General features: G+C 47.2%; 1 protein-coding gene across 1 annotated transcript in view; it reads right to left on the bottom strand.

Annotated features, from left to right (window-relative positions):
- The window catches only part of LRP8 (LDL receptor related protein 8), a gene marked incomplete at its 3' end in the record, with an annotated part of 193,161 nt that extends 187,296 nt beyond the window's left edge, over nt 1-5,865 (bottom strand). Inside the window, exons 1-2 of the mRNA XM_082002685.1 lie at nt 5,336-5,865; nt 4,389-4,508 (exon numbers count right to left, since the gene is read on the bottom strand). Of these exons, the coding sequence (XP_081858811.1) occupies nt 4,389-4,508; nt 5,336-5,405 (190 nt within the window). The 5' untranslated portion in view covers nt 5,406-5,865. The remainder of the gene's footprint in view (nt 1-4,388; nt 4,509-5,335) is intronic.
- Between the last annotated feature and the right edge of the window lie 4,606 nt (nt 5,866-10,471).

Genomic DNA, 10,471 nt, shown 5'->3' on the forward strand with positions numbered 1-10,471 from the left:
TTGTACAGGGAAGGAGTAAAATGTCTCTAAAAAATCACGTTCAAAACTGCCCTGGAGCCCTGTCCTCATTGTGTGGATCACATATAGCGAAGGTCATGACAGTGCAAGCTGTAAATTGCAACGGGGTTTTTGTCTTGTCAGGCCTACACAAACTGGATTGAGCTCAAGAAAATAATTTTGCATAGAGCAGAGTCAATAGTCTTATACAGATTTAAACTCAAGATATCTAATTCCAGATCTTCAGACGTGACTTCCCCAGCAGTCCAAACACTGTAATTTTCACTATTTTTCTCTTAGGAGTTTAGTTTCCTTTTAGTAGATACACAAGAACATTTAAAGGAACTTCTCTACTCCCTTTTTCTTTTCTTTCCCATAAAATGCCGTAACTTTCTGAAAACATGATAGGAAAAAGGCATCTTCATATTTAAGCAATCTGTATACAGCTCTATATATTTCGACCATGCACACAAATTAGTATGTCTTCCTTCTCTCTTGTTAACACTTCACAAGCCACGTGCCTACAAATGACCACTGTCTCCTCTCTTCCCGGTAGCCTCCTTTGCTACAGTTCTTTTGCTACTAGGATTTGTTTCCTTTTATTTCTTGTAAGGCAGTAACTATATTTATACTTACTTGCTACCTACACCTATTTGGTTGGTTTTTTACTTTTCCCCAACAGGTGAGGCACTTTCTGCCATCCCTATTTTCCTGCTCTTCCCTAAATCTTCAGCACTTTGTCTTCATACTGCGAGAGTCATCTGTTCTTTTTGGTGGCCCTTTGACTGTTTTAAATCATCAACACTACTGAAAGGACTTGCTAACATTAAAATATGTGATATGAAATATGCACCATATGCAGAACGGATACTTGCTCAAATGAGGAAGACCAGAAGCATGAAGATTCAACTTTAAAGATGCTTCTTGGAGTATACTAAAATCGTAAAGATAATTTAAATTTAACCAAAGTGATATACGCAGTCTAGTCTGTATTGTAGTGGGCATCTTACAAAAACAACCAATGCAGGATAATCCAAATAGTGTGAGTGACAAATCCCATTTCTCTAACGCGCACCTAGTCTCTACTGTCTGCTATCACAAGTGAACCTTGTGGCCAGAGCGCTCGTAAATTCTGTCTTCATCAGGAACATCAGTTAAAGTTAAGAAAATGTGTTCAACAGCTTTTTTTTCTTTTTTTCTTGAAGAAGAAAACCAATCTGGAGTCCATTCATTTCATTAATTTCCCACAATTAAAACCTCTTTTGTCAATTGAAAGAATTTGGCCCTATTATATATAAGAAGGTTATTGAGCAACCTAGGATAAACTTAACACACCTTACAAATCAGTACTGAGTAATCTGACTTGTGTAAGAGCCGAGATCATTACTTTTTCATGCTTCAGTTCCTATGTTTGCCATATTAACTCTCACATCAATCCTATGGCAGATAACCTGAACTACCAACCACAACAGAAAAGAATTACCGAATGGAAAGCAAATTCCAAGGAGACAATATCCAATGATTACTGAGACGTTCTCCCTGAAGGAGAACTCCTTAAAGGAGTCTAAAACTCCTTTAAAAAAAAGCCAACATCATGCCAGCAAAGCTTGGGGGTGGGGATAAACAAACAAACAAACCAACCTCATAACAATGTCAGTCTTGCACAAAGATGGCTTCTAGTAGGAAGCACATGGAGTACTGCCAGAAAAATTACCTCCTTCCAGAACTATTTAAGATACTCTTGGTTACAAAATCTTCCAGTGTATACAGACTGCCTACCACAAGGGCAAGCTTGTTTCATAAAACAATTCTTAACACAGATGAAGACCAACCTGTCTCTTCAACAAGGGAGGATATATACAACCAGCCATGAGCTATTACAAATATGTTATCACCTCTGGAAAAAAGCATCAGCAAGTAATTACAGGGGTTACCAGGGTCCATATCAGTACTCATTACCAGCAAGCCACCTGCCTATTCTTTTCCGTCTCCATCACCACTCCAGCATGCTGAGTTTCCCAGAACAGTTTCTTCTATCGCATATGTTCATAGAACAGTTTTTAAATAAATATGTTTATTACAGCAATGATAACAGAGGTGACATCTAGAAGCAAAAACACATGGAACATATTCTTTCACCCAGGGAGTATAACTAAACATTACACATGCTGAAAAGCCGTATGCATTTTTAAAATAAAACAGTGTTCAGAACAATATAAGCAAGAAAAATGTGTGTGAAAAATGCAGTTTAAATGTCTTTCAGACTGCTTGGAGAAGCAACTGCAAAGTCAATATATATATGAACTAAATTAACAATCTATGAGTAATTTCTGTAGTATGCTCCCCAATCAATAATAAATGCCAAGTTCAGATTAAAGAAAGAATTCTTCCTGAAGTCTCCACATCCAAAAATCCTTTTTCCTAGCCTCTCAAAAGTCACCATTCTACCACAACCTAGCCATCGTATTTTTACCATCCTCAAACCCAACAACTGTAAAAACCCTCTGAAATAAAACTAAATCAGATGCAATTACCCATCTAACCATTCTAACACTGCACAATTCACACAGAGCTGATATTCAGCAGGATGTTGTTTTACACTCTCTTTTCTGACACAGTGCTTAGAGAGCGGATCACAAGAAAAGGGAAAGATAAAAAAGCAGACCAGATACTGACCCCCTCACTCATGCTAGGCAAGAAGCTCAGGCCACAAACCTACTCTTCAACATGGAGTGCGAGGTGCAGAATCTGTTCCTCGAGATGCTACTCCAGCCATGATCCCAACCTCTGAAAGAAGCAGCTCCCAAAGCACAGCCCATAGGTCACCTGCAGCTCACCAAGCCTTTGTACATGAGCTGCAGAGGGGCTTTTAAATACGAGGGTTCTAGAATACTTCTCTCTCTCTGGGAATTCATAGGCTTCTGAAAAAACTTGCCCAGTTATGACTACACTTGAGTCCAGGCTAGTTCTCAGTCAGCCATGGCTTCCCTGAGTCTTTTGAAATTTGAAACATTATAAATCTACATTGTCTCTAACTAGTGCCAATATAATTCCTGCACAAACCATGTCTATATCGGAATTAAGTAACGCTGCTAACTCCCCAGATCATAAACTTAGGCATATATAAAGCCTATCAAGTCCTCTGAATACAAAAGCACCAGAAATAAATTTTATGTTTCATGTTATAAAATCAAGACGTTTCCCATGAACAAGAGTTTGGGAATCCCGGCTCTCCTTAAACTAATCTACTTAGATTTCCCTCTGAGTATCACCTGACACAGATTTATCAGTGAAGCTGTTAAGAGGACAGTCACATACTGAAAAACACATAACCAGTGACTCTTCTTTTCTTGACACAACCCCTGGGTCTATGAACTTTCAAGAGTTCATTCAGTGAATTATAACTTGATGCACATTCAAGGGCTGTTACCCTACAGAGAGAATTCAAGAGGCGTGGCACTTGCTACAATCTTTCCAACTTAAAACTCCCAAATTAAAGATACTTCTCTTTAAGACTTAGGGTCCATAACTTCTTTTACAGATGCTTCTTACACTCCATGGTTCAGACAAATTCTCCTAGGCTGTCAGAAGCTGCAAGCAAAATAACAGAGAGGTAATAAAAGCACAACCCTACAAAATACCCAGAATTTACTGGGTGCCACTCACATGCACCAGGGCCACACCACAGGAGAAGGCAAGACTGCCACTTTCTCAGGACTGAAAGTATAGATCTCCTTGCTCTCTCTTCCCTTTCACTACCAGGGAATCAGTCAGTGTTAAGCGGCTGACGCTGCCAGTCAGTGTTATGTGGCTGACGCTGCCAAGCGGTGCTGCGTGTTCACCTCCCTTCTCCTCAGCATGACTGCAAACACAAAACTCACACCAACCCCACATCTTGGAGGACGCTTCAAATAGGCAGCGTTTCACAGGAGCACCTGTCACTGGCCCTGAGCACGGACTCCCCCGGGGTTAAACATCTCTCCCAACTCCGCGCTCCCTTTAGAGGCTCTGAGTAGAAACGTTGCTGGAGGCGAGGAAGGAACCTCACGGCGGGCAGAGGAGAGGGCAGGGGACCGGGCAGGGGAGCGCTTCCGCCGGACTCGCGCTGCCGCACCACCCCGCATGTGTCCCGGGCCGAGCCAGCCCGGCCGCGGCCAGCAGCGCGCGGCCGCTACCCCGCGGCGCGGAGAGCAGCTCGCGGCGGGCCCGGCCACCGCGTCACGGATCTGCTGCTCCCGGCAGCCAATCGGCGCCGGAGCCGGGGACGGCGCGACTTCATTCATTCATAAAAAAAAGAGGCGCAGCGCAGCTGGGAAGCGCGCCCTTCCAGGCGCGGGGAGGGCCCCCACGCCCGCCTCCCCGCCCCACCATACCCGAGGACGGACACTCACGGCAATCCGCCTCGTCGCTGTTATCCGAGCAGTCGTCGTCCTCGTCGCATTTCCAGATGGCGGGGATGCACCGCTCGTTCCGGCACTGGAACTGGTCCTCCTCGCACTCCTTGACGACGCCTGCGAGACACGGGGCCGCGCACGGGTCAGCGAGGCGCACTCCCACGGCGGGGGCATCCCGGGGCCGCCTCTCCGCCCGGCCGCGGCCGCGCACAAGCCGGGCAGGGCGCCGGGAGCCGCCGGCCGAGCGTGGGGGCTGGGCTGGCCAGGGCAGAGCGGCTCGGTGCGGGGCTGGGGGAGACGCGCCTCCGCGAGAGGACGGCGGCGCGTCCCGAAGCTGCTTTGTGCAGGGATGAAAGGGACCGTTCCCGTGCTTCCCCGCGTTCTTTTAAAGGCGGGGGGGGGGGGGGGGAAGGAGCCTGGGAACAGAAGACGGTTAAAGCCGAAATGCAAAAGACAAAGAAAAATTACAAAGCGCACCGATGCTGGGACCTCCTGCGCGTCCGTTACCGGGGCAAAACGCACAGACACCAGGGGACAGGGTGGCGGGGTAACGAGCACGGGCGCCGTCCCGGGAAAAGGGAACTGACCCAACTCAAGTTCAGGGCGGGGGGAACGAAGGAGCAAATCTGCTTTGCAGACACGGTGCAGCGCTGCTGTGATGAGGCACAAATCTCCTCAGAAAGGGATTAAAGGTGGCAGCTCCTGTCACCAGCGGTCGGGTTGCATTCGCCCGCTGAAGAGCGTACCCGGCCCCGCAGGTCGCACCCCCGAGCGTGGCCGGCCCTCCGCAGCTCCCCACCCTCGCGCGGCCGCACACCCCTGGGTGCCCGGGCAGGCAGGACGCTCGCCCCCTCCCCGGGAGCGCAGAGGCGAGGCGCGCACTTGCCGCCCACCACGGCCGCCCCGGTGCCGAGGGAGAGGCGCCAGGCCGCCGTCGGACCCACCTTTGCCGAGGTGCAGCTTCAGCAACAGCAGCTGGAGGAGCAGCAGCCGGGCGAGCGCTGGCCGGCACATGGTGCTCGCTCCCTCCCCGGCAGTGTGCGGGCTGCGCGCAGCCGGCGCGCCGCTCGCTGCCCCGTGCCGACTGCGGCCGGCGCCGCCCCCGCCCCGCCGCGCGCCGCCGCCGCGCCGTGACGCGCCCCGCTGGGCGGGCCCCGCGCGCCGCCGCTCGGCACGGCCGCGGCAGCCGCCTCCGCCTGTCGCTGCCGCCGCGAGCGCGGGCCCCCCCCCCCGCCTATCGCCGCCGCCGGGCCGAGCGCCGGAGGGGCCGCGGCCGGGGACACCTGCGCGACACCGCCCTCGGCGCGGCCCCGCAGACGGCACACGCCGCGCTCGGGCACGCGTTCCCAGGCCTGTCGCGGAGGGTGGCGGCCTTCGCCGCAGCGGCGGCGGCCGTGCTCACCTGCTGCCGCTTCGCGCGGGGTGAAGTCCCGCCGTGGCTGCGGGAGGTGACCGCACGTCTCGGCAGACGGGCAGGCGGGGCTGTGCGGCTAGCGGCGGAGGGGCCCGGGCCCCGCTGCTATAACCCTGGCGCTCCCGCCGGCGCAGGCAGGCCTGTGCCGCCCTGAGCCACCGCGCAGCATCGGACCCTCCAGACGTGAGCCTCCCTCCACACGCCCAGTCACTATGAAGGCCTCGTTCATGATCTTAGTTTTATTAAATCTGTTAAACCTGTGGACGCTTTTAAATGGCCTTGAGTCACAAATTGTGTGCTCTCCTCATTACGTGAGATCTCCCACTGAGGGATTTCATTATGACCATAGTGATGTGGTCATCTCCACTTAATTGTGTTCAAATTAGTGAAACGAGTACAAAGTACGCAAAAGGTGCCAACCTCCCCTCGCAGGAGGGGCACACCCTTGCTACTGCGTAAGCATGTGTGGTTTGACCGGTAACTACTAAGAAAAGGTTTCACAAGCTATGGGACCCCATGTTTATCACTCCATTGACACAGTGCTGACGAGAAAGCTGTTCACTGTCGTTAATTAACGCTGCAGCCTTGTTCATACAGCCAGGATTAAGAGTACTTCAGTAGTCTTGTTGGGAAAAGAGATTTTTCAGGAGTAACTTGAATCTAACCACAACAGGACTAAAGATTATATGTGGAGTGTTATTTAAAAAAAAAAAAACAAGCACTAATTTTACATAAACCAATGTAATAAAACTTCTCAGTTTCAAACCCTGAAACGCCATTGACTTCAGAACTGGTCTGCCATATAAAAATGCACCTGTGCCTTTAACAAAAATTTTGCAAGTCATTAGTTAGTAGTGTCACTAATGCGTTTGAATCATGTGAAGAGAAGAGCTAATCATAGAGCTATTTCACTAGCAGCTTATAGAATATTAACAATTTATTCAAGCCTTTTTGAACAATTTTTTAGCATGCAAAATGTAACGCATGTTTGTGTTGGCTGGATCAATGTGACAAATTACAATAATTGCTTAAAGCAAATGAGGTATTTGTAATATGTTAGGTCAAATTTCTCCTTTTGAAATGTGCCGAAACACAGATTCATAAAGCTACTGTAATTCCTGGCCTCATTTGTCTCTTTCCTAAATTAGTTTATGTTGGAAGTGGCTCCAAACACAATACTGAAGCTACCCAGCATGAAACAGGTGTGAGTGTGCAGAGCATCAGTCCCAGCAATGGTTTGCTATGATCCCTATCAGAATTTAGTTTTATTAAAAAAATCCAAACAGGTATTTTGGCCTGAATGGCGCTCACAGAAAACAGCTTTAATAAGCTTTTTTTTGAGTTAATAGCTCCGATGACACCTGACCAACAAGCAGTTTCAGCAGCCTTCACTGACCAGCCATTTGTAGGGGCTACTTGTAGCCTAGTACCATCTTGTGGACATGTGTGTCTCCCAGGAATTGCAGAGGCAAGAAGGAAACTAGAGGTGCTAAAGGGGAAGTAAACTAGGCAAGGGAAATTATTTGGTATGTAAAAGAAATTAAATCTAGTTTTATTCATTATGTCCCAATAGTTAATTAAGACTGTTAATTTACCTCCCAAGGTGTATCTCTTCCAGGAGCTCACCTCTTGAGTCAGAAACTGGAACAGGAATTCATGCTTCTTTTATCCAGACTGTATGGAAATCTGTAAAGCAACAGCACAGGCATATCTGGCCAAAAGTATGTCTCCAGCAGCTAATCTGCAACGTTTAGTAACCATCATATACAAAATACTTTTTAATATACTGCATTGCTAGTTGGCAAGTGAGGTTGCTTATAGATTTGACACACATAAACCACATGTGTGTGGTCTCCTACTTTCAAGGCTGGTTATGGTAGGTGACACCAAGGGTCTCTAGCTCATTCTGACCCATACTGCAGCTGATAGCAGATGCCTGAGAGCAAATGCAAGACCAGAGCCAGCATAGAGCAGTGCTTGCCCAGAGTAGTTTCCTATCTTCCAGCCAGTGCTTGAGGACTTACTGAGACAGTGGTAGCGTCTTTAGTCCTGAATAAGTTTTCATGAATATCAGTTCCTTTTCAAACCTAATGTAAGTAAAAGCTTTAGCAGGGACCACATCCCGAAGCAAGGAGTTCCCCAGCTCTACGTGTTGTGTGAAGTACCCCTGCTTCACATTGCTTTGCCACTGCTTGGTCATTACTGGCTCCAGGTGTATAGCACAGAATGTGTACTCTTGCCATGCACGGAAACATTTCAGCTTAAAAGTAATGTAAGTAAATTTAGGAACATAGTGCCATCCTAAAGATTTTTAGAAGACCAGCACAGAGTTGACCTACATGGTCCTTATTTTTGGTTGATCTGTAGCATAAGGGTGACCCAGCTTTATTCAACGCTTCTCGAGCTAGTACAGGGCTCTTGCTGTAGCACACTGTTTCTCCGATGGCTATGTATAGTTTGTACCAGGAATTAGGCTCAGGCTGCTGTGTCAACTCTTTTTTCACTCTGAGTGACTTGTATGTTCTATGTCTATCTACTAACTAAACATTCAAAGTCATCCTAAAAGTTCAGGCAGACCAACCAGCACTGGGGCAGCCTCAGCCCCAGGGCACAAAGACGACGAGAGCAGGAGACTCTCAGACCATGTCAAAGTGCTGTGAAGGAAGGGACAGTTCAATAACCTGCTGTATGTGTAATCTGCTAATTTGTTTGTACTTCTGGTCACACACCACTACACATTGAACACCACAAACTAACACAAATCAGCTGGCCACTAACAGAGCAAGGAAGTACATCAAAACAGTGAAATGTGATTTCTATAGAGCTCTATCCAGATGGAGCTTCCCATCAGCTAGATCTGTGTTGCTCATCATCCACACCATTTCTTTGATCTATTTCACAAAATGATTTTTGTAGCTGGATTTTTTTTTTTCCTAACACAGGACTCAGATTGTTTTTTCATACGTAAGTTTTTCAACAATTGGTCACTTAGACCCATATCATATGTCATGATAGCTACAGCTTGTACATCAGAGAACTCTATTCAGTGCCATAATGAATAACTAATAATACCCTGCACACTGTATTTTCTGCAGGCTTATATTAGTATACCAAGTTCTTTTGCTGTTTACTCACACAGGTGTGCATATACACACCCTCTCAATCACACATTGTATCTGAATTGGAAAAATCATTCAAAAGCATGTAAAAAAGCAATGCACCAAACTTATTTTAGTGAAAGTTCATCTGGTGTTTCCAGCTTTTGTCCATTGTATGTACACTTCCCCTTGTTTTGCAGAACACTACTACACAAGTTCAGACCATCCTGAACAACATGCTACAAGCCCTTCCATTTAATGTACAATGCCCAGGAGCACTTTAGTAATCACCACATTGCAGCTGGAGAGGCCCCAGACTAGCTGTGCAAGATCAGGTGACCAACACCATCCACACTGACTTAGAGAGGGCCAACAGATTACATGTAGTTTAACACTGAGAACCTGGGCATGATGTTGCCAAGTTAGAGCAGTATCAGACTTACCCCTCCTGTCTACCATTGGGCGGGAGTGTTGATCTGCTCGAGGGCAGGAAAGCTCTGCAGAGGGATGTGGACAGGCTAGGTCAATGGGCTGAGGTCAACGGTATGAGGTTTAATAAGGCCAAGTGCCGGGTCCTGCACTTTGCCCACAACAACCCCATGCAACACTACAGGCTTGGGGAGGAGTGGCTGGAAAGATGCCCAGTGGAAAACGACCTGGGAGTGCTGGTTGACAGCTGGCTGAATATGAGCCGGCAGTGTGCCCAGCTGGCCAAGAAGGCCAACACCATCCTTGGCCTGTACCAGAAACTGTGTGGCCTGCAGGAGTAGGGAAGTGATTGTGCCCCTGTACTCAGCACTGGTGAGGATGCATCTCAAATACTGTGTTCAGTTTTGGGCCCCTCACCACAAGAAGGACGTTGAGATGTTGGAGCGTGTCCAGACATGGGCAAGAAAGCTGGTGAGGTGTCTGGAGCACATGTCTTATGAGGAGTGGCTGAGGGAACTGGGGTTGTTCAGTCTGGAGAAGAGAAGGCTGAGGGGAGACCTTACCGCTCTCTACAACTACCTTAAAGGGGGTTGTGGTGAGGTGGGTGTTGGTCTCTTCTCCCAAGTAACTAGCAATAGGACGAGAGGAAATGGCTTTCCACCAAACAATTTAATGTCCTTCTACAATAAATTTCTTTTTTCCTTCAAATGGCCATCCAAAAAACTGTCCTCCTCTATTTGTGTAATAATCTTTAAAAATGCTAACCTGTCTATTGGGCTGAGTTTTTCACTCTTGTCTTTCAACTAGACAAATCTAATTCCTTCAATCAGCTCATGGTTTTAGATATGCTAATGTAATACATTTTGCAAACAGATATTTAAATTAGACCTTTTAATTAAAGTTAGTTGAACCAATGCACTAGCAGCCACATCCCTTAAACTGCCAAATGATATGTCAGTACCTGCAGTATTATTTACATGTTAAAATAAAATTCCTTTGCCAAAACTACTGTGTGTTTTCAGCAATACATAGCATTGTATATTACATTTAAAACAAAAACTCATTTCTGCTGCTTCTACTAAATGAGGCACAAAACAAACCACAAACTCAGTGGAATATAAATACGGGTTCACTTCTCA

This window comes from Phaethon aethereus, assembly GCF_964289735.1.
Source record: "Phaethon aethereus genome assembly, chromosome: 8".
Taxonomy (NCBI): Eukaryota; Metazoa; Chordata; class Aves; order Phaethontiformes; family Phaethontidae; genus Phaethon; species Phaethon aethereus.